At 50.8% G+C, this 26,616-nt stretch overlaps 11 protein-coding genes across 11 annotated transcripts; 6 read left to right on the forward strand and 5 right to left on the reverse strand.

Annotated features, from left to right (window-relative positions):
• Window positions 1-230: 230 nt before the first annotated feature.
• N7443_003879 (RNA polymerase II-binding domain-containing protein) lies at window positions 231-1,868 on the reverse strand (the record flags this gene model as incomplete). Its single annotated transcript, XM_056883935.1, has 3 exons — window positions 231-622; window positions 681-1,656; window positions 1,719-1,868. 3 exons carry the CDS (start codon window positions 1,866-1,868, stop codon window positions 231-233), a joined length of 1,518 nt encoding a protein of 505 aa, XP_056742213.1.
• An 872-nt stretch (window positions 1,869-2,740) lies between these two features.
• On the forward strand, window positions 2,741-3,012 carry N7443_003880 (uncharacterized protein; the record flags this gene model as incomplete). Its single annotated transcript, XM_056883936.1, has 2 exons — window positions 2,741-2,931; window positions 2,982-3,012. The coding sequence occupies 2 exons, from the start codon at window positions 2,741-2,743 to the stop codon at window positions 3,010-3,012; spliced, it is 222 nt and encodes a 73-aa protein (XP_056742214.1).
• A 516-nt stretch (window positions 3,013-3,528) lies between these two features.
• On the reverse strand, window positions 3,529-4,161 carry N7443_003881 (uncharacterized protein; the record flags this gene model as incomplete). The annotated part of the gene is made up of 4 exons (XM_056883937.1): window positions 3,529-3,881; window positions 3,975-4,000; window positions 4,082-4,095; window positions 4,153-4,161. The coding sequence occupies 4 exons, from the start codon at window positions 4,159-4,161 to the stop codon at window positions 3,529-3,531; spliced, it is 402 nt and encodes a 133-aa protein (XP_056742215.1).
• A 1,275-nt stretch (window positions 4,162-5,436) lies between these two features.
• On the forward strand, window positions 5,437-8,017 carry N7443_003882 (TFIIH/NER complex ATPase/helicase subunit SSL2; the record flags this gene model as incomplete). Its single annotated transcript, XM_056883938.1, has 3 exons — window positions 5,437-5,464; window positions 5,512-5,634; window positions 5,691-8,017. The coding sequence occupies 3 exons, from the start codon at window positions 5,437-5,439 to the stop codon at window positions 8,015-8,017; spliced, it is 2,478 nt and encodes an 825-aa protein (XP_056742216.1).
• Window positions 8,018-8,784: 767 nt separating this feature from the next.
• N7443_003883 (questin oxidase family protein) lies at window positions 8,785-10,344 on the forward strand (the record flags this gene model as incomplete). The annotated part of the gene is made up of 5 exons (XM_056883939.1): window positions 8,785-8,938; window positions 8,988-9,290; window positions 9,359-9,718; window positions 9,784-10,191; window positions 10,253-10,344. 5 exons carry the CDS (start codon window positions 8,785-8,787, stop codon window positions 10,342-10,344), a joined length of 1,317 nt encoding a protein of 438 aa, XP_056742217.1.
• A 432-nt stretch (window positions 10,345-10,776) lies between these two features.
• On the forward strand, window positions 10,777-12,258 carry N7443_003884 (uncharacterized protein; the record flags this gene model as incomplete). The annotated part of the gene is made up of 1 exon (XM_056883940.1): window positions 10,777-12,258. The coding sequence occupies one exon, from the start codon at window positions 10,777-10,779 to the stop codon at window positions 12,256-12,258; it is 1,482 nt and encodes a 493-aa protein (XP_056742218.1).
• A 557-nt stretch (window positions 12,259-12,815) lies between these two features.
• Window positions 12,816-15,509, reverse strand: N7443_003885 (glutamine-dependent NAD(+) synthetase; the record flags this gene model as incomplete). Its single annotated transcript, XM_056883941.1, has 11 exons — window positions 12,816-12,925; window positions 12,977-13,076; window positions 13,127-13,246; window positions 13,301-13,344; window positions 13,396-13,549; window positions 13,602-13,644; window positions 13,720-13,723; window positions 13,778-14,998; window positions 15,047-15,105; window positions 15,160-15,429; window positions 15,481-15,509. 11 exons carry the CDS (start codon window positions 15,507-15,509, stop codon window positions 12,816-12,818), a joined length of 2,154 nt encoding a protein of 717 aa, XP_056742219.1.
• A 365-nt stretch (window positions 15,510-15,874) lies between these two features.
• N7443_003886 (NAD(+) diphosphatase) lies at window positions 15,875-17,253 on the forward strand (the record flags this gene model as incomplete). Its single annotated transcript, XM_056883942.1, has 3 exons — window positions 15,875-15,971; window positions 16,044-16,487; window positions 16,553-17,253. 3 exons carry the CDS (start codon window positions 15,875-15,877, stop codon window positions 17,251-17,253), a joined length of 1,242 nt encoding a protein of 413 aa, XP_056742220.1.
• A 131-nt stretch (window positions 17,254-17,384) lies between these two features.
• Window positions 17,385-21,322, reverse strand: N7443_003887 (uncharacterized protein; the record flags this gene model as incomplete). The annotated part of the gene is made up of 2 exons (XM_056883943.1): window positions 17,385-20,882; window positions 20,939-21,322. 2 exons carry the CDS (start codon window positions 21,320-21,322, stop codon window positions 17,385-17,387), a joined length of 3,882 nt encoding a protein of 1,293 aa, XP_056742221.1.
• A 526-nt stretch (window positions 21,323-21,848) lies between these two features.
• N7443_003888 (putative flavin dependent monooxygenase) lies at window positions 21,849-23,407 on the reverse strand (the record flags this gene model as incomplete). The annotated part of the gene is made up of 2 exons (XM_056883944.1): window positions 21,849-23,244; window positions 23,346-23,407. 2 exons carry the CDS (start codon window positions 23,405-23,407, stop codon window positions 21,849-21,851), a joined length of 1,458 nt encoding a protein of 485 aa, XP_056742222.1.
• Window positions 23,408-23,970: 563 nt separating this feature from the next.
• On the forward strand, window positions 23,971-26,163 carry N7443_003889 (uncharacterized protein; the record flags this gene model as incomplete). The annotated part of the gene is made up of 2 exons (XM_056883945.1): window positions 23,971-25,167; window positions 25,225-26,163. 2 exons carry the CDS (start codon window positions 23,971-23,973, stop codon window positions 26,161-26,163), a joined length of 2,136 nt encoding a protein of 711 aa, XP_056742223.1.
• Between the last annotated feature and the right edge of the window lie 453 nt (window positions 26,164-26,616).

A 26,616-nucleotide genomic window follows, 5' to 3' on the forward strand; every position in this document is an offset into this window, starting at 1 on the left:
GTCAAGGGAAGAGGGAGAAGCAGCACTTGAGAGAATTTGATGGAGATGAGGGAAAGGTGACGGACGAAGCGATGCTGCTGCCCAATACCGCAGTGAGCCTCACTTCTTTGACATTATCGGCCTATGTTCTACCACAAGGATGAGAGTATTATCAAATGGCCCGTTTCACCATTTCAGCTTGTATAATTCTGGATATCATGACTCAGGTAGTAAAAGTACATTGGAAGCTTCTATCGCCAGTTCCGGCCACCAGGAGGCCCCCAAGGGGCGCCATGCTGCCCGCCAGGATGAGGAGGCGGGAAGTGATACTGTCCAGGAGGTAGGGCCTGTCCTGGAGGCACAGGCATAGGATGTCCAGGGAAAGAAGGGGGAAAGGCTGGAGGGTTGATGCCGGGGCCAGGTGGGGGAAAGGCCATGTTCGGGAACTGTGGGGGTGGAGCAGGTGGCCAGCCCGGGTATTGTGGAGGTGGGGGGAGGGAAATTGGCCTCCGGAGGGGCATACTGTGCATAGGGGTAAGAGGGAAGGGGGTGGGCATGTGAAGCTTGGTGGGGAGGTGGGAAATGAGGCTGTTGAGGTTGCGAAGGTGGTGAGGCTTGTCGTGGGGAATATGGGCTTTCGCGGCTAGGGGATCTGCGGGAACGGCTTCTGGACGACGATCTATACCGAGCCTCACGCTTACCAGGCGGAGACCGACTCCGCGATCGGGAGGTTCGGCTGTCCATAGAGCTATCGCTATAACGCCTGCGTTTGAGATCACGAGCTCCGCTGACACTTCGACTGCGACTGCGACTGCGACTGCGAGTACCATCGGGTCCTCGCTTTTTCATCTGCTGGCAGAATGCTCGGGACCAGCCGTAGTATGTCTCACCATCTAGAATGTCCCCAGTGATCTCGTCCCGCACGATCCTCTGACCTAGCTCATCAATATCGATGTTCCCATCATCTTTGACGAGCTCCTGAGTTCCGTAAATTTGATCCACGTCCTTCAAGAATCCCTTGAGAGCTTGTACCAAGTTCTCATCTGCAGGGCCAGCGAGGAATTGAAGCGGTTTGATGGTATCGGCGTGAAGAGGGATAGTCGAGTTGGGGATGATGTGGGGGATCAGGTTGCCGGCCGGAAGATCATAGTACGGTGTTGACGAGTCGCCATGAGTCGATGGCATGATAAATGGTGCATCCTTTCCGGGCAACTTCTTGACCGCATCTGCCTCGCTGGCCAGGACATCGTTCGATGATGGCGGAGCTCCCGTGGAGGCCGAGTGCTTCACCACTTCTCGCAGTCTGTAGAGCAGGTCGGGACCAAAATATCCGTGCTCGGACCAGATATCAAGTAGATCATCTAGGCGGCGATGGTGTCGGGAGTGCTTATGCTGATCGTACGCTGCAGCGTGGCCGAGTAGGTCGACCATGAATGGCTGTAGGGACCCGCTCACTGTGGAGAAGACCACCGTGCTGTCCAGGTGGTACTTGCTGTGGTGCAGCAGATCATTGAGGAGATAGAGTATGTGGAGCCGGCGACGCTTCGACGAAGGGTTTGGCTTAGCGCTCGCTGGAGCTTCATCGAAGGATTCCGCCAATGCCACCAGGTATTTGGCTAGTCCTCCTACCCGGTTGGAAGATGAGAGGACAAAGTGGAGTAGCCATGCTTTGCAGGTCTGTGTGGGTCAAGGGCATTTAGTAACCGGGGTGCGATAGATGAGGTTGCAACAGTTCAGACCTGGATGTTTGCCGGGGAGCAATGTGATAAGGCGCGTTCGAGATGGGAATGGAAGGCAGCGATGTCGTCTCGAGGGACTGACGTGGGATCGGGGCGTAAGAGGCAAGCAGAGAAGGCCGCCTTCGCAATGGCGATCTGATGGGATGCCATTGCGGGGATTCAGCTTAGCTATTAGCTCAAAGAAGGAGAGTGGGAGGCGCAAAGTTGATGCTATCGCACGTGACCCGGAGCTATGCTTCTCCGCATTATAAAGAGAGTTATTTTACTGCCCGGGAGGCAACTACAGTAGGCGGAACTAGAGCGCTTAGTTCTTTTATTTTATTTTATCTAGTTTAGTATATTTTTATTTTTTATTTTTTATTTTTTAAGGAACCACTGTACGTGCTTGAGATGCTTTAGTTAACCCCTATGTCATCGGGTATCTCCCAGAGTAGCGGAAATGGCGGTTCCAGCGGTGCGCCTCCCGGCAAGTTAGAAAGTACCATAACCGACTCCAATTGATAAGATTTACCCGGCTGAGAGCATCGGCTACTGCACTCCCGTCCTCAGTCTATGTGGAGCCTAAACATGATCTACCATCGGTGAAGCCTGAAGACCCTCGAGACTCTTTGGGGAGGAATTTTGGCCCCACTCTTTCGGCCGCTGGCGATTTACAACCCCGCGATGGCGTGAGGCAGTCTGCTGTGTCTCACTGAGTATGAGTCGCTCTTCGTGCCGACAGTCCGAATCCGCCGATCACGCATTAAGTCTGCTCACGCCGGAGGAGCGTTTCCAGCGGCTGTCAGCCCATCAGCCCACTCCAATGTTGCCTTAGCCCCCCCCCCCCCAACTGCAGGCCCCACGGTGACTCGGTCACTCGCATGGCCTGACCTTCGTTGCTCCTTCCATAAAAAGCCTCATACTCCCCCCATTTCCCGATTTTGGCCTGCACACATATACTACTACCTCGGGTTCCTCACAAGTTACACAACTCTGCTTTAACAGCCACCCGACCTTTCACCCCTTTTACAAACACCCTCACTATGGCCGCCGTCGTCGCTCAAATTGCCCGGCCTTCTATCCGCCACTTCTCCGCACACCGTCCTCGCCCTGACAGCCGCGCAGCACGCGCAGTCGCCATGTCCTGCCTAGTCACTGGTGTTGTCCTTCCTTTCGTCCCGCCTGCTCTCGAAAGCTCGCGCCAAAGAAAAGCCGGCTTCCCTAACAGCAATAAGTGAGTCTAGCAAAGAAACCTCCGCACGATCACGACTAACTCGCTCCCAGGCCCCCTCCTCTCTGCTTCCACGCGCGCTAAACAAACTTCCCGCGATGTGCTTTGAAGGCGCAGATAGGATATCGGGTTCAACCTCAGATAGGTTCCGATTCGCGGTGCGGGCGCCGGCTTGGGACCTGCTATGATGCATGATGTTGAGGGCGTTAGGGATCCGGCGTTGCTATTATTTTTTGATTTCAATTGCGTGGGGTAATTTTGCATGATACCTTTAAGGATGGAGAAAGCGGGAAGGTATACCACTCCTCGGACGGTCTAGATCTCTAGATCGACGCCAAGCACGTTTGAATAGACGATCTTGAAACACAAAGTTACTATTAAACCTGCTGTCCCGAGAAGCTGGAAGCTTTGAAAGTAGTAATATTTGAGTAGAGGCTTCAAAAACCAAGTTGTCTTCATCTAGAAGAAGATTGAATATACTAACAGGATGATCTCAGGTTCATAAAGTCTTCATACATCCAAAGTCATGGGCCAGCCCACCATCTCAGCAGCGCGCCATATAACATATTTTACACAGAATGTACAAATCCAATCAAACCTCTAACTGAATCGGTTTCCACTGGGAGGTCGGAACGGCGCTGCCGCCTCATATTTGCCCTTTTCTTGCACCCGGTCGGTCTCCGTCATGGGCTCGTGGCGAGTCGGAGCTGGGTCGTGAGATGCCTCAGCACTGGGAGAAGCCACGTCGTCTGCAGCGTTCTGAAATCGGGCCATGTTCGCTCGCTTCAAGCTGCCATCGTCGGTCGGGGTCGGTGTGGATACGGAAATAGCTTCCCGGCGGTGCTCGGCTTCCTGGGCCTTGAGTTGGGCCTTGCGCTTGAGCTCAGCCTCGAATCGGGCGGCTCGGTCGGCGTTGATGGATTGTTTGGCAAAGTAGTAAGCACCACCGCCGGCTGGATGAAATGTGGTTAGATTTGGGGCCATAGAGAAGTTTTCAAAGCGACTAGGTGTTTCTCCATAGGAATATAGAGTCAGTAAGTACTTACCAACGCAAAGGGTGCCCCAGCCAACCCTGTAGACATCTTCAATCAGCTTCCCAATCACCGATTTTGGCTCCCGCCTATTTTAAGTAAAAGAGAGCGTATTTGCTTACCAGGTAGATCGAATCTGGTAAGAGAGGGCTGTTAGCAGGTTTCTTCAGCTCAGATCAAGCTCAATGCTTACAGTGTTCATGGTTGTGAGAAATGACCGAGTGAATGTAAAGGTGAAGTACGAGAGCTCGAAACGTTATTCGCGGCTCCACGGGTGTCGGGTGAAAGCGGTGAGTTGTCGGTTCACCGTCTCTGACTCCACCCTCTTAATCTTGCAAAGTCGGACCATGAATTATCATATAGAAAGGTAGCTGTGACACACCCCCTAGTTTCACTCAGACAATTAAAGGGAAACTTGGAAAAAAAAAAGGAAAAAAGAGCTTTAAGGAGATACCTAGAATAGATATTGAAAGGTACAAAAGAAAAGTGTTTAGGCCTATTTGGATTATCCTCTTGGTCGGGCTGGTTATAGTATTTTAGCATTCTTCTTCTTAATATTCTCGCTTGTCTAGGGAAGATATAGCGTCGTTCAATAGTTACAGAAAGAGATAAAGATTTAATAATTACTACATATGATCTAGGATTCTAGTAACGTGGGATACTTCGATAGCGAGGACAAAAATTCCGAAAATAAAAATATAAAAACACATGGATAGCGGGCTAGGATTATGCCGATCAGGATCGATATGGGCCAGTTGTCTCCATCGGCTGCCGTAACATGCATATGTCGAGCTCGAGCCAGACTGGTCTTGCTATGTAACGTATGTCATTCGCGGTCAGGTTGAAACCCACTTCATTCTCGCTGGGATTCTTCGGGCGAAGATATATATCCTCAAACGGAATCTTCAGGGAGCCTGAGATCTGGTGCTGGCCTGTAATTTTTTTCCCGAACCATTGTCACTTCTTGAACAGGCTCAGCGCGTACTGAGCCTGGTCATAGCCGCCACTGTTGGATCATTATCTTCTCTGACAATGAGACACTGAATGAGAGCACCACCTTGACTGCCTGGTTAGATACCCGGCACCATGTGGACAATTATTCCGCGAGTTTCTCGAGGTCACCGGAGAAATGCCCCTTATACGTTCATACAAAAATTGCAGCTTCACTTCTGGTTAGAAGGGGTTCACCATGTGTCTGAGTGGCTGAGCTGAAATACCTCTGAGACTGAGGTAAAACACTACTTCCCAGATGTGGTTAGCCAGGAAGACTCCAGCCCCATATCACGTGATCGCATGTGGCAACTTGACCTGGTCTGCAGCCTAGCACTGCCTGCGCTCTGCGGTCAGCAGCGGTCGTGGCATGCAGTTCTTATTTTCCTTCAACGAGGTGGTAGTCGCCTCAAAACACACCTTTCGTTCGATAACTCATCCTTTCAACCTTCCTTCAACGCTCGGTTGACCGGCCAAAGACTACAAGATGCCTGCCAAGCGCAAGGCGACTGACAGTAGGGCTCTGGCATCGTTGTTGAAATGGGGTGACTGACTTTGCTAGGCGGTCGGTCAAGCAGCGCTTCGAAGCGACCTACACCGGTGCCGGATGCCACTGACATCTCCAGCAGCGATGAATACTCGGACCCGGACGATGGAGATCTGCCGGAGGAGCATAACCTGAAAGGTAGAGTATAGCGGTCTACTTGTACAGCATGGCTGAGATGCTAAACTGCAATAAAGAGGTCGTTAGCAAGTTCTCGCTCGCCTCATTCAGCAAGCGATCGCAGGTGAACAAAACCGATCCCAGATTCGGCTACAAAGACCTTTCTTCCCTGCCCCTCAAGCCCGACCACTATAATCGCCCTCTATGGATCGAGCCGGTGAAAGGCACGATCACTCTCGAGAGTTTCAGTCCCCTGGCGCCCCAGGCTCAAGATTTCTTAACCACCATCGCGGAACCGCTTTCTCGTCCGACCCACCTCCACGAATATCGACTGACTGGCCACAGTTTATATGCGGCTGTGTCGGTGGGTTTGAAACCACAGGATATCGTCGCTTTTTTGGACCGCTTGTCGAAGACACCTCTACCAGAAAGCATTAGGACCTTCATCATCGAATTCACCAAATCTTACGGTAAAATCAAGATGGTCCTGCGACACAACCACTACTACGTGGAAACGACAGACCCCGAAATGCTGCAACGACTTTTGAAAGATGAGGTCATTGGTCCGCAAAGGATTGAGAGCACGGAGGGTATTATCGAACGAGCGGCTCCAAAGATGGGAGGTCTTGTTATTCCTGGAACGAAAGATGCGGCCGGTATTCGAGAGACTGGTAATCAGCAGGAGCCCGCTGCGGCGCTCCGGGATGAGAATCAAGAGCAAGCAATGGACTACGGAATCGACGATGTTGGAGAGGACGATAACGAAGAAGCCACAACCTACAGTTTCGAGATTCCTCCTGCTGGTGTCGAAGTCGTCAAAGCCCGCTGCCAAGCGATTGGGTGCCCTGCTCTGGAGGAGTACGATTTCCAAGGCGATACTGTCAACCCCAATCTCGACATGGATTTGAAGCCTGCTGCCAGAATTCGTTCATACCAGGAGAAGAGTCTCAGCAAGATGTTTGGTAACGGACGTGCCAAAAGTGGTATCATCGTTCTTCCGTGTGGTGCTGGTAAGACCTTGGTCGGCATTACTGCAGCAGCAACTATCAAGAAGGGTACAATTGTGCTCTGCACCAGTTCCATGTCGGTGGTCCAGTGGCGTAACGAATTCTTGCGATGGACCACCATCGACCCGAACGACATCGCCATCTTCACATCTGATCACAAGGAAAAATTTAAACGGTCTACTGGAATTATTGTGTCCACTTACTCAATGGTGTCACAGACCCGAGCGCGTTCCTACGATGCTCAGAAAATGATGGACTGGCTTCAGTCTCGTGAATGGGGTATGATGATTCTTGACGAAGTTCACGTCGTTCCCGCGTCTATGTTCCGTAAGGTCACATCCGCGATTGCTGCTCAGAGCAAACTCGGCCTTACCGCGACCCTACTGCGTGAAGATGACAAGATTAAGGATTTGAACTTCTTGATCGGACCGAAGCTGTATGAAGCGAACTGGATGGAGCTTGCTGCACAGGGCCACATCGCCAAGGTTCAATGTGCCGAGGTGTGGTGCCCCATGACTACTGAATTCTACTCGGAATATCTGCGAGAGAGCTCAAGGAAACAGGCTCTTCTCTACATCATGAACCCACGCAAGTTCCAGGCTTGCCAGTTCTTGATTGATTTCCACGAGAAGCGTGGCGACAAAATCATTGTCTTCTCCGACAATGTCTACGCATTAGAGCGCTACGCGCTCAAGCTGAACAAGGCGTATATTTATGGTGGAACTCCACAGAACGAGCGAATGCGTATCTTGGAGAATTTCCAGCACAACGAGCAGGTCAATACCATCTTCCTGTCCAAGATTGGTGACACATCACTGGATCTGCCCGAGGCTACATGTCTCATCCAGATTTCGTCTCATTACGGTTCGCGTCGTCAAGAGGCACAGCGACTGGGTCGAATCTTGCGAGCCAAGCGCCGAAATGATGAGGGCTTCAATGCCTTCTTCTACTCTCTCGTTTCCAAGGACACTAGTGAGATGGTGTATTCTGCCAAACGACAGGCTTTCCTGATCGACCAAGGCTATGCCTTCAAGGTTATCACCCACCTTCAGGGCATTGATAACTTCGAAGGGCTGTCTTATGCCACACCCGCGGAGCGTCGAGAGCTCCTCCAAGAAGTCATGCTGCAGAACGAATCCTCCGCGGACGTGGAACAGGTCACAGATGATCTTTTCTCGATGCGGTCTGCAGGCAAGCGCGGCGGGAAGAGGCCAACCGCGAAACGAAGCGCAGCCACTCTCAGCGGCCTCGCTGGTGGCGATGATATGGCTTACATCGAATATAACAAGAGCAAGAATAAACAACTCAAGGACAAGGGCGGTCATCACCCGCTCTTCATGAAGATGCGGCGGCAACGCGAACGTGCGGCGAAGGAGAGGGAGTCAGCTAAGCCCTAAAAAGAGGTTGGGCTTACAACATTGATGACACAGAAAGTTGATCTAGTTCTGATCTAGGCCCTTGATCGGGAGCTATGTCTCTAGTATTCTGGGGCGGAGGGACTCCGTAGATTATGCAGCATCTTGGATTTCCGACTGAATTCTCCGCTCTAGATTGTGACCCTCAATACCAAAAGACGCAAAAATCAAAAACACATCCAATCATTTTTCATGCACGTAGAATGCACGTAGAAAGTAAATAGAGGCTAGAAACCGGGCTATTTCCATCCTATTACTCAGAATACGAAGCATCAGTCAGCAAGCAGGGCTATTGCGAATAATGACGTCCGTCGGAAGGCCGATGGCCCGATGTCTCCGCTTTCCGGGCCACAATGAACTAATATTCTCACCCTGATAGGCCTACCACTTCTACAGCTACCATTAGTTACCCCAGCTTTGGTCACGCACCGAACCCAACTTCGCCGGAGCCAAGGAATTGTAAGGTGTCGTGTTCACGATCATGTTACTATAAAAGAGACATGGTATCTCGCTTATTGTCAACCGAACTACACGGCTTCAGAACGATCTCGAGAACGGACTATAGTCCAACTAAGATCCTGCGCTCAAGCTCTTCGAGTATCACACTCGTACTGTTTTCCTCAGTGCCTACGCCTCTACCACGACTAGCTTTATTGCCACGGTCTTCATCGTCTTCATCGTCTTCAGGTCTATACAGCACCCACTCTGTACCACTTGTTCCTGTACTACCTGTTCACGTCCGCTCAAACATGGCGACCGCAACTGAGATCCATCTTAACCCATCGACAGATGCGGGTATCTTTAGCTCGAACGTCACTGATGATGGGGCCAGAGCAGCGAGTGAAGTCCTGCAAGAGGACATGGAAAACCACCACGTCTTTTTTAATGACGACGGGTTCCATAGTATGCCCAACCTGTGGAGGTCTTTTGGTTCCAATCTGACAGTATCTAGATCATATTACACACCATATCCTGAGCATGTACGCTGTTGGCGCAAAGCCTGATGATATCAGGGCTGCCTATAACCGGGATAAGAGCTATCAGAGACCCGCCCTTCCTGTTGACGGAGATGTTGTTAAGGGAATGTATGACAAGGCGAAGTTTGTGGAGAGCTTCTATGATGAGAAGCAGTATCCCAACTTTTTGGCTTTTTTTCAGGAGGAGATTGATCTTAAGGGGGTTGGTGATGTGCTGAATGAGTATGTTTTTGCAGGGGATGACCGGGCGGAGAGTATGCTGTGTCGACTATTTGGCGGTGAGTACCATTCATTCTCTTGTCATGCCTTGAAAGAACCAGAGTGTAAGCTGACGTTTACAATTCAGGTCTCGTCCACCCACTGATCCACCTCGGTTTTGGAATCGAGTTCAATCAGCCTGCCATTGTAGCTCAGGCACTTGCTCAGGCCGCCGTTCATGATGACTGGATGGGTCCTGCTTTCTTCCTCCATGCTGAGAAACTGGCTGGTGGGGTTGGGAAGCCAGGCAAAAAGTCACTTCTCCAGCTGCTGAATGAGACTCGAGATAACAAGGCCCTGAGAGAGAGTGCTCATTTGTCTGATGCGAATAAGATGAGAGATGGGGTGCTGCACCGTGCTCCGAATGAAATGTTCAACATCGCTACTCAATACACTGTGTCGGAGGATCAGGCGGGAGAGAGATTGGCGGATATGATTAATAACGTTGGTGAGTCTTCGAAGTACGATTATGACATGAGAAGGAAAGTAGTCTTGCTAATAAGGCCTGGTTAGTTTACTACACGAGCACCGCACAACGTCGTGACAAAGAAGTCAAATTCGACTTCTTCTTCTTGCATGGCCTCAACTCCTCTATCTTCTTCTCGAAATTCATCCGGCTTCCGTATCTGACCCAGAAGGCCAAACTCCGTCTCCTGGAATGGAAGGGACGTCTCGATCTGCTTTTGTATGTGTCGCGAGCCTCGCCAAATCTACTCCTGGACGAGGTAACCCAATACCCCGTGAAGAATGATTGGCCTGCGCTCTTCGCCCGCTGCGCGACACACCCCGGCGATGATGGCCACTTGGTCAAGATGGTACGAGCACTGGCAAACGGACAGAACGCGTGTCGATCATACGAGAGTCAGGGTCCACAGGTGATGCCGATTTCCGGGGACATGTGGCTTCGGATTGGAAACATGGGTGAGTTCTCCGTTCATAGTGGCATGATCGGAAAAGTGTCCAACGCTAATTGCTTGAATAGCCATCGACTCCACTGTTGAGGACCCGATGTGGGTACGATCCACCGGGTTCGATGAGGCTTGGGAGCATCTACCGGGACGTGCTCATCTGTGATGTTGATGTTAGCTGTCAAAAAACAGTAGATTGGATTAGTGGTTGGCGAATGTCCTTGGACACTGATGTCATTCGATCAGATAATAAATTGAAGGTCCTTTGTTTTGGGATGAAGTATGTGTTTCGCGCCAATACTATTAGTGGGTCTGGCCTAGAATCGATGACGCGCGAGGCTACCCTTGGCGGGTAACTGGATCGTGTCAAGTGTGCGGCATCGGGTCTGGAATATCAGTATATCAGCCATGGCGGATCCAGTATAACAGAATCAAAACACACCATTAGAAGCGGAAATCAGCGAATTGAGGGAAAAAGAATCCAACACAAGGTGGGCCTCACGTGGCGAACTACCAAAGTGGGGCTCCCCAACAGCTTCAGCTTCTTCAACATCTTCGACTTCTTCGATTTTCCACTTCTCAAGCCTTGACTTCCAACATGCCAAAGGAAAACGACCCAGACGATAAGAAAAACCAAAATCCCCCCAAAATGCCCCACGATCGCGACTGGACCGATGAGAGCAACCCCTTCGTTGCCTTCCGACGCTTTGCCGACGAGCAGGTCTCGTCCGTGCTACAATCAATCACTGGACTCCCATCCTCAGTCACCCCACCCCAGCATGACCGCTGGACCATCTTCACCGATGACAAGGGCTACGGTAGTATGAAATACCGTCATCGAGATGGCGCCGAGAACGCGGGGGACCGAAACTACCCATCAGACCAGGGTGCAGGGACCAACCCGCCATCTTCAGGTGACAAGGACGAGCCGTCTTCAGACAATAATGAGAAATCCGTCACGCGACCATCACAATTTCGACAACCTGAAAAAGACCAGAACCAGCAACCACGCGGGAACATGCGCAACGGACCATCCGACTTTTTCGGTATCGACTCTTTCTTCGATCGCTTCGAGCACGATTTCCTTCCTTTCTCATCGAGTTTATTCCATCCGCATCAACGCTTCTCCTTCCCCGATCTGTATGAAGAGAATTCGCCTACATGGCCCATGGCATACGTCATGTTCAGCCCCTACTCACCTCTACTTCTGGAGCACCAGGCCCATTACCGCGCACGTCGCGAAGGCGGTGTCTTTTCCTCGATCATGTCTACACTTCGATCAGACTCGGAGCGCGACCCTACCGAGCCACAGTGGCGCGAGGCATTTGAAGACTTGCTCCGGTTGGAGAATGGGAAACCTATGCTTGACTATGATGCTTTGACGGCCGGCAAGGCTGAGAACGGAACAGAATGGCTTCACGGCCTGGTCAAGCGTGGCAGTTTGGGCGATCGGTGGAAATATGTGACTGGCTCAGACAGTCATCCCTGGACTGGTATTAAGTTTGACACTGGTCGCAATGGGGATAGCCCTGCTTTGTCTGAGAGGGCTGCCGAACCCCGACAGAATGGCGAACAAGCTGAGAGCGAGCTGGATGTGTATGAACGCTTCCTGCAAAATATCGAAGCCCGCGAGCGTGAATCCTTCCGGGGTGTCCCAGAAAGTCCTCTCCTGCGTTTGCTTTTGGATGAGCGCCAGAGAGAGCAAGACGCACCGGAGAACTACCAGCGCGGTCTCCCCAGCGCTGAAGACAAACAAGGTGACGATGACAACGAGAGTTGGCTGGATCTTGTCTCCGGCGGGAACCGAAAATCTGTCCCGGAAACACCACCGGAGCCAACTTCGACATCCGAAGGCAAACCAGTCGCATTGCCCGAGGCACGTGTTGTCTCAACCATGAGTCGAACAGAACGTAAGCGTCTTGCCGATGGCTCTGTTCAGACTACGATTGTCAAGACTAAGCGGTACGCTGATGGCCGTGAAGAAACCGATGAATCTGTCGAGACCACCCACCTACGGTCTGGAGAGAGACAGTCGGCTGAAGACAATAAGTCAAAAGGCGGCTGGTTCTGGAAAGACTGAACCAATCGTTGACTAATGATTTTCGCCAATTTGGCATCTTATGACCCATGAATTGCAATTGCTTAGGACAAGCTCATCAGCGTACCCTTCAGATTTTTCTCATCCCGGATTTTTTTGTTTCATTTCCAACTATCTGGCTCTGTATATGCATCAATTTCACATGTTTTTGACCTTGTCAATAGCTTGATCGATTTGAATGAAATTCCAATAATACATTAACTATTGTAGTTGGGGAACTGCTAACTGCATGAAGGAGCGGTCTATCAGATGACTAAGGCTTTTGTGATGTATAAGACTTTCTATGCGCAGGATAAGCAAGACAGACATCTTCTCTTCTAAAACCACCCCTACGTGCTCTCCTCCCCCTTACTCTCCTCCCTAGACCGGCAGGGTGTGTGTGTGTGCCCGGTCTGCGTGGTCAGACAGCCATCGAGCACTCCCCATCTCACTATTTGGAATCGCAATGGCATTGTCATCAGCTTGCACGCTGTCCGCACATCTTTTATAGCCACATCAAGTCAAATTCAGCATCTTCATCTAAGCAAGTAATCTACCTATTAATCGGCCTTGACACTCTTCTTTTGGGCCTTCCCGGTATTCCAGCCCTTGGACTCCCAGTACTTGACACTATCCTCCATCTTCTTATAAGCCCAGGTGAAAGAGGGGTCTGAGTATTTAATTAGCCTGGAAATGTCACACGAGAAGAACCAGATCTTACACAAGAACTGCCGAAGATCATGGCGGTTATCTTCAGGACTGTACTGCTCAGCGTGGTAGCTTGGGGTGATGACTGTCATCTTGTGACGGTTGATGGAGTACTAAGCTCATATTAGTATTCGTGAGTAGACGCATACGAAGAGAGACAAACGTTGTAGAAGAAGTGCCTTGTCTTCTCGTAGATCTCACGAGGACTGTACTCATTGCCCCAGACGTGCAGAAGCTTTTCATACATGCTCCATGGACCGAGCTTCGAGACCTTGCGCATGTACTACAAAAACGTCAGTATTTGGTGAATTTCAATTAGAAAGTAATATCATCTTACCCCGAACACGCCAAGCTCAGCGTACGTCACGCCCATATCTGCCTCTGATAAATCGGTCAGTATTAATTGCAGAGTTTGGTGTAGATATTACTTACCATCTGACTGCACGTAGGTTTCTGTGATAGGCTCGAGTTCGGCCGTGGGCGTGGCGTCGAGGAACTCCTCCAAGATTGGAAGGTCAAAGCTATGGCCTGCCCATCCAATGAATTTCTTTAGGTCTACCTTGGAGATGGAACCGATAGGGTTGAGCTGGTCGATGAGTTAAAAGGGAGGTTGAACCTTTGAGATATGGGTCACTCACATCAGCAGAGCTGGCATCGTACTTGGTGAGGTAGCCTCGTAGACTATCGGGTAAGAACACATAATGTTAGTATCGTATCCTAGTATCTCAACCCTTCTTAAGGGCTGGCTCGACATACCATTCTAGTTGTTTCAGTTAGTGTTGTTCCGTAAATTCAGAAATTTTAAACAACTTACCATCAACGTTAGATGCCGCCAAGACCAAAAGGCCACCGCCGCCGGGGCGTTGACGGACAGTCGGCAGCAGTTGAGCAAAGAGGTAACCTAGAACCATTCTCATGCGAGCTTGCACGTTCTGCAAGGCCGCATTCTCGGCACCGCTGCCACCGTGAACCTTGAAGCGGGGCTGGAAGGTGGTGACAACAGTAAAGAGATTCATGATAGCGGTCACAACGGTGTCGAAGTTGAAGTCGACATGGTAAGCGCCAATGTCCGCGGCCAGTCTCTTCGCACGGTCTCTTGTCTCATGGCTGGAGTTCTGAGTGCCCATGTAGCTCGTATGGAAAATAGCCTTTGCAATCTCTTGGCTGCTGGTAGGAAGCCAATCTGAGCCGGTTGGCTTGGCACAAAGTCGGCGGACATCCTTGATGACTTGTTCGTTGCCTTCTCTGACAGCCTTGAGGACCTCGCGACACATTGAGTGCACAATCACCGACGTAGCACAGCTATCGATACCACCACTAAGGGGGATGAAGAAACCAGCGGCACCGCATCGACGAAGGTAATCCCACAGCCAGCAAGCCGGTCCAAGGGCAATCTCTTCTTCTGGGGCATGGTAGCGAGGCTTGATAGGCTCAGAAATCGTGAGAGCAGGATCGGCATCCTCGCTGCGGCGAGACAGTCTCGTGTCAAGATCAAGCCGCACATAGGGAGATTGTTTGCTTGCTTGCATGCCACGACTGACACTGCAGCGGTATGTTCGGACGTCCTCAATATCGACAGTGGCGGTGACAACCTCCACATCGTTCAGAGAGAATTGGGATCCTTGAGCTACGATCTCACCATTGACCACAATCATGGCACAGCCGTCGTAGTACAAGCGGTCACCGTCACATCCCTGTTGGTTGGCATAAAGATAGATGCCACCACTGAGCTTGGTGGCCTGAGTGATCAAGTTGATACGTGTGTCGAGCTTCCGGAGCTCGTGGTGGCTTCCAGAGGAATTGGAAATGATCTCAACACCAGCAAGGCCGTAGGCGTTGTGGGGACCATTGGGTGTGAAGAGTTCTTCGCAGGTCTCAAGACCAAGGCAGGTGTCCCGAGTGCTGATAACCGCGTCGCCGAATGGGACTTTGTACTGGCCGGTAATGCTGCCGACGATCTGCTCGAGGTAGTAATCTTCCACCTCTTGGGGGCGCTGCCACGGGGTGAAGTGTCGGTGCTCGCGGTAGTTACCATCTATGATATATTAGTAGGTTTCCGATGAGCGGTGGTAGAAAAGCGGACCGTTTGCGAGCCACATCTTAGGGCGAATGAGGATGATCTTTTTATTGAAGAAGATAACACTGGTATTGGGTATAAGTAAACTATAGACCTTCAAAATGGGTTGAAGTACTTACCGGCAGTTATATCTCACGTTGCGATGCCTGATAGGCATTCCAACATCAACCACGATATCCTGGGTGTCCGGGTGGTCAATGATGCGGGCCAGCATCTCCCAGGAGTGGAGGAAGGTATCGCCCTCCAGGAACCCATCAAGAACGCCATATCCGGTAATTTCCAACTCGGGACCAACACGAAGGGTGGCACCGGCAGCTTTAGCCTGGCGGATACTTTCGATAATGCGTTCCGCGTTGCCTTCAAAGTCGAGAGCCCATTGGTTTAGGGAACTAGCCAAGGAGTTAGCGGACGTACTTTCCGGGGTCGTATGAAGCTCCTACCAGGTTGCGAGAGTCACCAGGTGTCCCATGGTGAAGTCGTTGAAGCGATTGAAACGGGCGCAAGCTAATTCCGAGCTTAGGAAGCTGGAGACTTTCTTATCGGCAAACGTGAATAAGTCACGTGTGTGGGGGAGTCATCGGTTCCCCGCTCCTAGTTTTCGTAATACCGTGTAAAATACGGACTTACTCCTTATCTCGGCCCAAGTCCGATGGATTACTGGTTATCGCGATACAAGGCTCTGGCTCAGGCACGGCACGGCTTCGCCGGGCTGATTAATAGGTCGGGATTTGGTCCCTGAACAATCGCAATCTTGTTCTTGTTCTGGTTATAATTTCCTCAACTCACTAGACTTACCCTCAGAACTTCGCAAGCCTGTGCTTTCCTCTTACCATAATGAGCATGAAACCTCAAATTCCCGCCCCGGCTCACACGCTTGCCGAGTCGATGTTGTCGCGGCGCTTCGGCAAAGAGACAGTGAACTATTTCTCCAGTATGAATTGCCAGAGGACGAGAGAAAGACAGAGAAATCAAAAGACAAGGCATCAAGACTAAACGTGAACAGGTTCTCCTATCAATCGACTGTCTTTCCTTCGAACCGAGCATCCGTTCCTATCAGCGGCGCTGAAGCACCCGTCTACTCAGTTTGTACTGCTGAACAATCTCGCGCCGTTGATTCGATCGCCGTCCGAACCATACTATGCCAAATTTGAGGAACTGCGCAAACTCATCCCGCAAGATTTCTTTGATCACGCCGAGGAGGATATGATCAAGAGCTATGACTCGCGCAAGACAAACCCGGCTCTGATCTTCCTCGGCATGGACGAGAGCCGCAAGGAGGGTATGACGTACAAGATTTACTCCGGAGTGCCTTTCTTTGCGCTGGATGTGACCCCCAAAGGCTCAGAGGCGCAACAGTCTGAGTCAAAGGATGTTATCAGGGCTATGGAGGAGAAGGGATTGTCTTTCTTCCAAACCAGAATCGTCAGCACATTCACCCCGGACGATGGTATGTTTGGACCAAAGGCATTTAGACATCAATTTCATTAGATAACCACTAACAATGTCTCATAGCTGCTATCTATGCGCAAGCACGCGCGCTGAACGATTGGAACAACCGCAATACTTTCTGCGGCACCTGCGGTAACCCCACGCTGTCCGTCAACGCTGGTACGAAGCGTGTTTGCCCGCCGTCAGACGCTGCCCGAATTGCACAGGGTCAACCCGAGGAGCGTCCCGCTTGTAGCACTCGCAACACGATTTCAAACCTGTCTTTCCCTCGCACCGATCCCACCATCATCGTGGCGGTGATCTCTGCCGATGGCAAGCGCATCCTGCTCGGCCGGTCGAAAAGATTCCCGCCGAAGTGGTATTCAACCCTCGCCGGATTTATCGAGCCCGCAGAGTCCATTGAAGATGCTGTCCGCAGAGAAGTGTGGGAAGAGGCCGGCGTGACTCTCGCTCGCGTCGTGATTCATTCGTCGCAGCCTTGGCCGTACCCCGCGAATCTCATGATCGGTGCCATTGCGCAGTGCAGTGATGCCGCTCATGAGAAGATTCATCTCGAGCATGACCCTGAGCTCGAGGATGCGAAGTGGTTTGATATTGAGGAGGTCGAGGAAGCTCTGCGTATTGGCACGGGTGATCTTAGCGGCAACGCGCCTCCTGACTATAAGGGCGGCCTGAGACTGCCGCCTGCGACGGCCATCGCGAACCAGTTGATCCAGTGTGCGATCAGTGCTGATTATCTGCAGTCTGAGAAGAGCAAGATGTGAGCATTATGAGGGTTTATAAATGTATAACATCTACAGGCTAGAGATGAATTCAGCGGAATGTATATACAGACTCTTCGATAAGAGTTGATTCGTTTAGTAAGATTAGATACATTGGTTCACACAGATGTTCTTCATAGATCAGCATAGACTGTGCCGTCCCGCAGCTCGTGGATGCTTTCTCTACTGCCGGGCGAACCAACTTCCGTATAGCGAGTTCCATCTCGAAGCTCGTGAATAGTGACCCGCCGGTCTCTTCGCCGGGTACGCTTGGTACCCCGAGAAGATGACGTTGAATCACCGCGGACGGCTGACTCAAAGCTTCCAGCTTCACTGATCGCCACATCGCTGGGTGTAACTCCTCGATCCATACTGTCTCGTTCAATGGACGCCTGTAGTTGATTGTCGGCAACATGGGAAGCGCCAACTTCAGTGTACCATCTTCGCAAACCGGACGCATATGCGCGTTCCTGTGAGCCGTATTCCACGGGTGGTCCACTCATATGTGCTTCTGGTGCGGAGCCATCGAATATAGCCCACGAACTAGACTCGACGCTGATGAGCATAATCGAGTGATCATAACTCCGAACTTTGAAGTCCCGAAGCAAGACCGCATTGCCTTCAGCTAGAGATGGCATGGCCGACTTGGTACGTCGGAAGATCTGGGCTTGAAGTGTTGTGCCAGCCATAGAGGGATCGGTAAGCTGGACAGTCACAAAATAGTCTCTTGAGCCGGAGCTGCCTTTGGAAATTGGAGTTGCTTCGTGGATAATAGAAATTGTGTCTACCAGGGCATTGTAGTGGTCGACGAGTGCGGCAAGAGGAGCAAAGTAGGACAACTTGCTGCGTAATCCATGGGCGTTGCGGTCAGGGACTGGGGGTTTGGTAATGGTCACTTTTGGCGTTTCAGGAGATTTGCTCTGGTTCAAAATCTTCGTTATATGATGATCAACCTGACCATTTTCGGTGGTGGATACAGCAACATTCACATCGTCTTTTCCGTCTTGTTGTCGAGTGTATAAAGTGTCGGTAAGGGACCTAGGTGCGGCATTTTCAGGGGACACGAGACCTTTGTCAAGCCGAGCCTCATCCTTAGGACCAAAGTTTTCCAGGTCAGATGCCGATGAGATTTTCAGCCCCAGAGGTTGTTCTGACTTGGCACGGGAAAGCGAGACCTCCGTCTTCTCTTGGCTTGGATGGGCTTGTCGACCAGAACCAGAAATTGGGAGCAGGTTCTCAGTATCGCCGGGCGATTCGCCGTTCACGAGCTTATCCTTGGTGCCAGAAAGCTGCAATTGCGGTTGGGAGACGTTGTCTTCCTCAGGGCCATCTGTCTGTTCTTCTCCCTGGTTTTTCACCTCGTTTTCTTCCTCATTTTCTGCCACATCTTCGTTCACTTCGGCATTCATGGGTGACCGCAGCAGGTCTCGATCATTGGCTCCGTCCAGGCTGCCCATGAAACGACCAGAAGAGCCAAGTATCATACGGCTTGTCTGCTGGTCTTTTCCCGCCTCCTTTTCGGATTCCTGGTTGGATTCATAGTCGGATTGTTCTTCGGGCTCTTCGTCGAATTCTTCTTCGGGTTCCTGTGCGTCCGAGTCAAGATCAATGACTGCTCCCGGCTTCTCCCTGGGGTTGGAGTCCTGCTGGCTTGCTTGCGGCTCCTCCGTGTCAATTTCCTCCTCCTCCTCATCGTGCTCTTCTTCAACAGATTCTTCGTCGATAGAGTGCTCTCGACTCGAATGTTGCTGGACGTAACGGGCGTGTAATGACTCGTCCACCGAAGATTCATCGTCCATGTCACTGTCGTGGATTTGTTCATTGTCCTCACCATGATATCTATCTTCCACCGCATCAGAATCAGACTCATATTCTTCTTCCTCTTCTTCCTCTTCTTCTTCTCCCTCCACTCCTTCCAGCCCCTCTTCCTCCTTTGCAAAGTTCGCAACGCGCGACTCGGTATAAGATTCGCGATTGTGGCTGCTCTCTCGTTGTGTAGGTTGCAAAGGTGTGGAGGCTGGTTGATCGGAAGCAAGCTCATCTTCGCTGTCGCTGTCGAGCACTATGATTTCAGGTTGGGATAGATGTGGCCGAGGCAGCTGCGCTGTCTGGGGATCCTCATCACTGCTATACTCGTCCTCGTAGCCATACTCCTCCTCATCCACGTCTTCCCCCACAGAGTCTTCTGCATCCTCGTCCTCATCATCCTCATTATAGAGAACTTCTTCTTCATCGTCATTGCTTTTTCCACTGTGACTGGGACTGGTCGGATGATCTTCAACAGGTAGAGCAGCTTCCACAATTTCGTCTTCACTTTCAATTGCTTTAGGTGCATGCTCTTCTATTTCGTCTTCAGCGGGCTCCATTTCGACTACCACGCGAGCAGCATTCACCATAGCATCGCCGAGGGCATGGTCTGTTTGCGCCGGTGATCCCTCGATGTCTTCAATGTCAGATCGCTTGCTTTCTGACCCGGAAGCGGGTTCTTCGTGCCAAAAGCCCATCCCATCATCGGGTGCTTCTTCAGCTCTGCCAATTCCCTCGGTATGGCGATCAACAGACTCCGCAACAGATTCAGGTTCATTGAAATCTAGGGGTTTCTGGAAGGTTGGCGAGTTGAAGAACTCAGTCGACTGTGCAGGTTGCTCATGATTCTGTTCGGTAAGATGGTCTTCTGTCTCCCTCTCCGCAAGTGATTCCTGGTCGTGGTCCCCTAGCGACAATGGACTTGAGAGGAATTGGTCATGTTGTGTACTTTCTAGCTGCTCCACAGGAGCTATGGTTGCGAGAGGTTGCGAGGGGGGTGAAATGTAAGCCATGGAGCTCTGCACCAGAGAAACAGCCCCCTCTTCTGTCCCAGTAACAATGGATTGAAGAGTCTGTGCTTGTTGAGCGTGGAAGAGCGAAAAGTACTCATGGGAGTTATTGTTATTGGACACGATAGGTGAAGGGATTGGAAGGCCGGGCGATGGCACTGGGCGTAACTGAGGTGTATCTGTAGGCAAATGAGGAGCTGATCCGAGGTGTCCTTGCAAACCAGTCTCAATCTGTTCAGTAGGTTCATTGTTTATTTGAGGTGCTCGTCTCCCGAAAAGGCTTCCAGCAATATCAAGTGAAGGCTTCACAAAAACGGATGAACAATCTTGCAATAGACTTCCGGCGTTTTCCTGGTCCACGGAGGCGGGATTGTCCAGAAGAGAAGCATCATTGTTATGGGGAGCTTTCGGAGTGGTCTGCGCGTCTTCTTCGGTATTCATTTCATCCTCAAGCTCCTTTTCCCATTCATTTTCCAGGTCCTCTGGTTCGTCCTCTTGGCTATTTGTCGATGTGTTTTCAATGCGCCATTCATCTCTTTGGAAGCTATATCTCGGCCGTTTCCTTCCTTTCCCAGGGATAGACCCATCCTCGTCGGTGAAAGGGTCAAAAGCAGAATCTCGCGCAGCCTTGAACGGGGATTGTCCAATTCGTGCAAATGCCGGCGAAGACCAGGGCTCCGTTCTATGAGCTGTGTCTGAAGTGGGGTGTATCGAGATTACGCGGGGGGTCGAAGGCAGCTGTTTCTCTGTATCGTGCGGTAGGCGAGGGGACTGCTCGATGATTACTGTCGACAGATTCTTTGAGGAAAGATTGATCTGAAAGTGAAGTATTAGCATCTGGATCAGACTCAACTGCTGCGGGCCCATAGTACCTCTAGTGACACGCCGTTGTCAAATTGAAGATCCCACGCGACATTTCTGCCGGGAGTCTGCGTCGCTGCATCATTCCCAACAAATCCAGCATCCTTCAACGCGAGGCGAACAGTATCTCCAATCCCGACGTGTGATTCTGCAACCTTCTCTGCGATGCGCCCATGAAAGGTCGCCTTCACTTGTCCATTTGATCGACGTAGGCGGAAATCCGGTTCCGCGAGAGAAAGGCTGAGAGACTTGGTCGAGGACGAATATGGCCAAACGAGACTAACAGTCGCAAGAATACACTTCTCTTCGAGCTGTTCAAGAGTTGGTGATAGCTGCGCGATCGGGATCCTGGTCAATGTCGGCAGCGCAAGTGCTGTCGAATCGGTCGCGTCCATCGCGCCCGTCAAAGCGCCCGCTTTCTCACGAGCTTCGTCACCTATTCACACGTGTCTGCATGTCAGATATCCACTAGTCCATGGGGTGGAAAGAGGGGCCAGGGGAAGAGTGCGCACAAGTTGAAAGTCGCGGGTGCAGCAAAGCAGCAAAGCGGGTTCAGCGTTTGCATCTCATCAAGCTCCGTAATAGTTTCGTAATATTCCTATTTTACACTTCGAAGCAGCGTATTTATGGTACCATCGTTACCTTCAAGATCTTCCTTTCTATGCACGCCTTCGACAGCGGAGATACATTAGAAAATAGTGATATAACTGAAACTAATTATTCCTACGACTAGCGAAGCTGCGTCAAAGACTACACTTAGGTAGTTCTTGCGTCTTGGACAACAATCTTCGAAAAAGACCTTCTATACAACTCTATTTGCATCCGAGGTCCATGCCCATATCTAATCTAACGATCTAAACATCCAGAGCATTTAACGGCCACAGCTCTATAAACCCACTATATCCCCATAGCTCATCTCTCTCATAGCTTTACTTGTCCCTGTTCCCTCTTATGCTCCTCGAATACGAACCCGAGCTCTGCAAGGGACCGGATCTCCTCCCGTTGATCGCCCTTCTGAACAAAAGCTCTTCTAATTTCAGGGAAGTTGGCCCGCATCCACCTCTCTCGGTCACCCCAATACGTGCCGAGTTTCCCTTTCCCACTGTTGTCAAGCCCTATACGGGGCTCGGCCGACGCTGCCCAGTCATACAGGAAGTTTAGATAGTCTGCGTCCTGCGGGAATTGAAGCACGTGGTAGGCTTTCTGATCACCCTTGGTTGCGATTTCAATACTCTCCCACGTTCTCATTTCTTCTGTAGAGGGAAGCTGGAGGCGGCCTGACCACACGCGAGAAAAGACAGAGGCTTGGTTCTCGGCCATAGGGAATGGAATCACTCGCTGGGACAAGACGGGGAACGCCAGAGTGGGGCGATCAATGTAGAATAAATGCCGGAATGTGTTCATTGTTCGCCATCCATGCGTAACAACCGGAGGCTCGAGAGATGACAAAAACGGGAAGGAATAGAAGTATCCTGTACAGAAGACGACAGCATCGACTTGCTCCTCGACACGGCCATCTGCAAAACGGACGGCTCGGTCATGACTTGCCGGAGACAAAAACTCGACAATCTCTGGACAAATGATCTTATCCGCTGGAGATGAAGCGGACAGGTAGGATTCCGATTTTTGGGAGGCCAGGATTTTACCCAAGCTCACTCCATTGATTTGGGCGCCGATGTCTAGCCCAGAGGCAGAGCTCCCAACCACAACCACCTTCTTGTCTCGAAAGGCTTCGGGAGAATCATAGAACTTGGAGTGCGAGATAGCCCCTGGATAAAATTCGTCCCAACTTTGGATACCAGGTATATCTGGGAGGTAAGGGACAGTAAAATGACCGCTTGCAACTACCACAGCGTCGTATATGCTGGACTTTGCCACGCCTGTGCGGAGGTTTTTGGTGACCAACTCCCAAGTACTCAAGCTGGAGTCTTTCAATTGCACGTCCACCACTTGAGTCTCAAACTGGACAAAGCTCTTCACGTCTTTTGCATAATCTTCTAGATATTGCTTTACCATGTGGTGTTTGGGAAATAATTGAGTTTGCGGAGGAAACGACTTTTCTGCAAAGCGCATCAACTCCTTAGGAATGTTTGTCTCAAGCATATCATAAAGAGGCGACACAAAGACCGCTTCGCGTGTCCCGTCGGGTTGATCCACCCAGGTCGGCTTCTCAACCGGCTCATTTGGATTGAGATGAGGGACGGAAGTCGAAACTGTTCTTTTACAGGGGCTGGGGCTGTAATTCCAGGCTCCCCCAACACAGCTTCTCTGTTCAAAAACATCGATTTGGTCGAAGTACTTCTCGGCCAGGAGATATCTATATTGATCAGTTAGCATCCAATATTATTCAAAATGAAACAACAAACATGACTTCAGAGAGGACAGCAAACATATCAGAATCATCGATGCGGGACTCACTTTACCGAGGCCAGGCCAGATGGCCCAGCTCCAATGACCGCCACCCGACGTATAGGATTCATGGGTTCAATTCGACAGGACGAGGATTGGGATGAGGGGTTGAGCGGAGTATAGTGGAGAGTATGGGCTTATCGTGGTGGTACCGTAGGCCTGATAAGCATTGTCACGTGCAGGGGCGTCCGCGCCCGAGTCGCCATCGCCGGTCACTCTTCCTTTCTATACTTCACCTTCCTCCACGTTGCTTTTGTCGCGGACGTTCTGAGGCAGCGCCACCTTTGGGGCTTCCTACAGCTCGTGTTATGTACGATTACCCTTGTTCGCCACAACTTTTCTCCCACTCTCATTGTCTTCCCATCCGCTCGTCCGATAGCTCCAAACATGGCTAACTTAACAAGCTCGCGAGCACCTTGCTCTTTCCGCGCGACCAACATCACCAATACTCTACGATCCCCACATTGCATATCTCGCCAAATAACTTGTTTTCTGAGTTTCCATTCATCCGCACTCTTCGCGAAATAGTTACTCAGCTCAGCTCCTGATTTCCCACGCTTTCCTTCTCATTCATCTACGCCTTTTCAGTACAAGTCGCTGCCCAGAGAGTTACAAAGAAACGGTGTTTCCGACAATGGACGACAATCTCACTCCATCCTCTGTGGGTGATATTGAAGCCGAGGTGCCGATTTCTGTCCCCGAGATTACCGCGCCTCTTAGTGTTCGAGTCGACAAAGACGGATCTCTCACTCACACTCACACGGCAATTCACCATGATCACCCGGAGGGCCTGCTTCAGCCTTCACACTATGAGGACTTAGCATCAATGCAAACAATTCAACCCAGTGCGTTGACTGTCGAGAATGTCGAGGACGCTCCGCCTGGTTCAGTCCGCCTCGGGCCGTCTGAATTTGCCATAACACTCCCCATGGATTCTCGAGTGAAAGATGACTATGAGAAGGTGTTGACGGGTGCAGCCTTCAGCATGCGAGAGTTCTTTCTAAGCTTCAGCCCTACCTCGCAAGTCTCAGAAACTGAGCGAAGACAATTATTGCCGAAGATGCATGAAGTCACCGCACGTTTCAATAATGTCTCCACTCATCCAGACTTGAACATTCCCCAGCACTGCCAATACAATGATTCCGAGCTGGAACAGGAGGCTTCATGGGCCGAGTACTCTAGCGCGAAGTTTTTATTCCTCAAGTACTGGATAGAACTCGCGAACGCACACGACCTTCATGTGATTCTCGAGGTCCGTGGCGACATGAAGCAGAATATCCTTGAACGCTATTTGCTAGGCAAAGGCTTCAGTTACACCAAACCACGTGCTGAGCTGGGCGATAGTGTGGAAATTTCAATGGCCAAAGGCTCCTTGAGTTTTGGGATTCATGGCAATGACGGCGTACAAGAGCTCTTCAAGTCACCATGTGCGATTTTTGCCCTGGACACGTCTTTCGACCCCAGGAGCCCATCGGTGCAACATATTCGAACAACCTACACTCGAAATGGAAGCCTTCTTCCTGTCATCTGGCTCCTTGTTGCCAACACATGTGAACACATTGGACGCTGCCTGCCAGATTTATCAGAATCCGAACGGCTTCGTCTTCTTTTGCAAGAAACTGCACATCTCCATGAAGATGTTGGCGATCTCCAGGACGATGCTTTAGGCGTCCACGAAGATGTTGAAGAGATCCTCGGTTATCTGTCTGACAGCCTTGCCAGCTGGACACTTCCCACCATTGAGCCTTTGCATTTTATTTCCCAGGAAGAATTGGACTCATCCGACCCCTCGTCAGATGAACCAATGCCAACAGCTCCGAAACGTTCACTGGTAAGTCCACTCTTCTATTTAACTACTAAAGTCTGTCTATCTAATTAAATTTTCTAGGATGACGATGGCGATGATTACACAACGAAACGTGTACGGGTTGACTTGCCCCATACCAGCCAGTTGACCGACTCAACCAAGGCGTCCAGCCAGACTTTGGACCGTGACTTACACTCCTTGGAAAAGAATCTTATCCAAATGAAAAATGCACACGCCGCAGAGAAGGACCATTTGCAAATCGAGCTAAACAAGACTCAGGCTCAATTGCAAGATTTTAAGAAAGCCATGAGCGAACTGCAGCACCGCTACGAAAGTAGAACCAAAGATTTACACAAGACTCGCCAGAACTGTGAGCGACTGACGGAAGGAAAGACTTCACTCGAACAGCGCGTTGAGACTTTAAGAGAGAACCTTTCCAAGATAAAGGATGAGCGCATAAAGCTCAAGCAAGAGCTCGAGGAAGCTCGTCAGGAGCTCAAAAATGGTGGAGGTACCTTGGCTGAATTGGAGACCGCCCGCGAGGAGATCCGTCGACTGACTAAAGAGAGCGCAAGTCTGGAACGCAAGGCTGAATACTCGCAGAACCAGGCAGAATATGTCCGTGAGCAATATCAAACTGCATCAACTGTGGCTGCTCAGGCCGGCAATGAAGCTCGCCAGCTGCGCGAGGAGAACGAAGCCTTAACAAAGAAAGTCGAGGGTAACATGGTGCAACTACAAGAAATCAACAAAAAGAACGATGAGGCTCGTCACATAGCGCGCATCGAAGAACTGGAAATCATCCTCGCTGCGCGAGATGAGGTGCTCCGCAAGAAAGAGGAGGAACTTCGCGACATTCGCAAGAATCGACCATCGACTCGTTCCACCAGTACTCAACCGCGGAGCCCCAAATGGGCTGGTAGCCGACCAACCAGCCCTGGGGTTAATCACAATGGGAATGGCAATGGCCTTGCAGGACGAGGCAGTGCCTTGCGGTTTAGTTCAGAGATGCCCTTTTAACGACTCTGCCAGTCCGTTTATAGGGTCATCCATGGCTCATAAATGTACAAATCTTTAGCTTCATCTCTTGTCCTCACTAGCGAACACTGCGCATAATACACATTATTGTTTTCTCTTCCTCTACTTCTATATCCACATACGTTGGTTCCGGTCTCAATTCAGATGTGCCATGCCCGTTTACTGCCGGCCCCACTCAGTGGAAGCATCTTGAGCCGGTGTAGCAATGGCTTATGTTCCACCTCTGATCTATGACGCATACATGTCATCTGGGCAACCTCTATGAGAACACTTATGCAACCTCCCGTTTTTAGCTGTGAAATAGGCCTTGCATCGATCCTCCACTTCAATTATCGAGAGTCCAGCTACTGACTACGCGAGAACCAATCAATTTTTCGAACGTTCCGTATTTCAAAATTAATTTAATGGGGCTTAGTAAGTTCACGAAGGTTATGT

This window comes from Penicillium atrosanguineum (genome assembly GCF_028827265.1).
Source record: "Penicillium atrosanguineum strain IBT 20685 chromosome Unknown utg000003l_segment0_segment0, whole genome shotgun sequence".
In the NCBI taxonomy this organism is placed as follows: domain Eukaryota; kingdom Fungi; phylum Ascomycota; class Eurotiomycetes; order Eurotiales; family Aspergillaceae; genus Penicillium; species Penicillium atrosanguineum.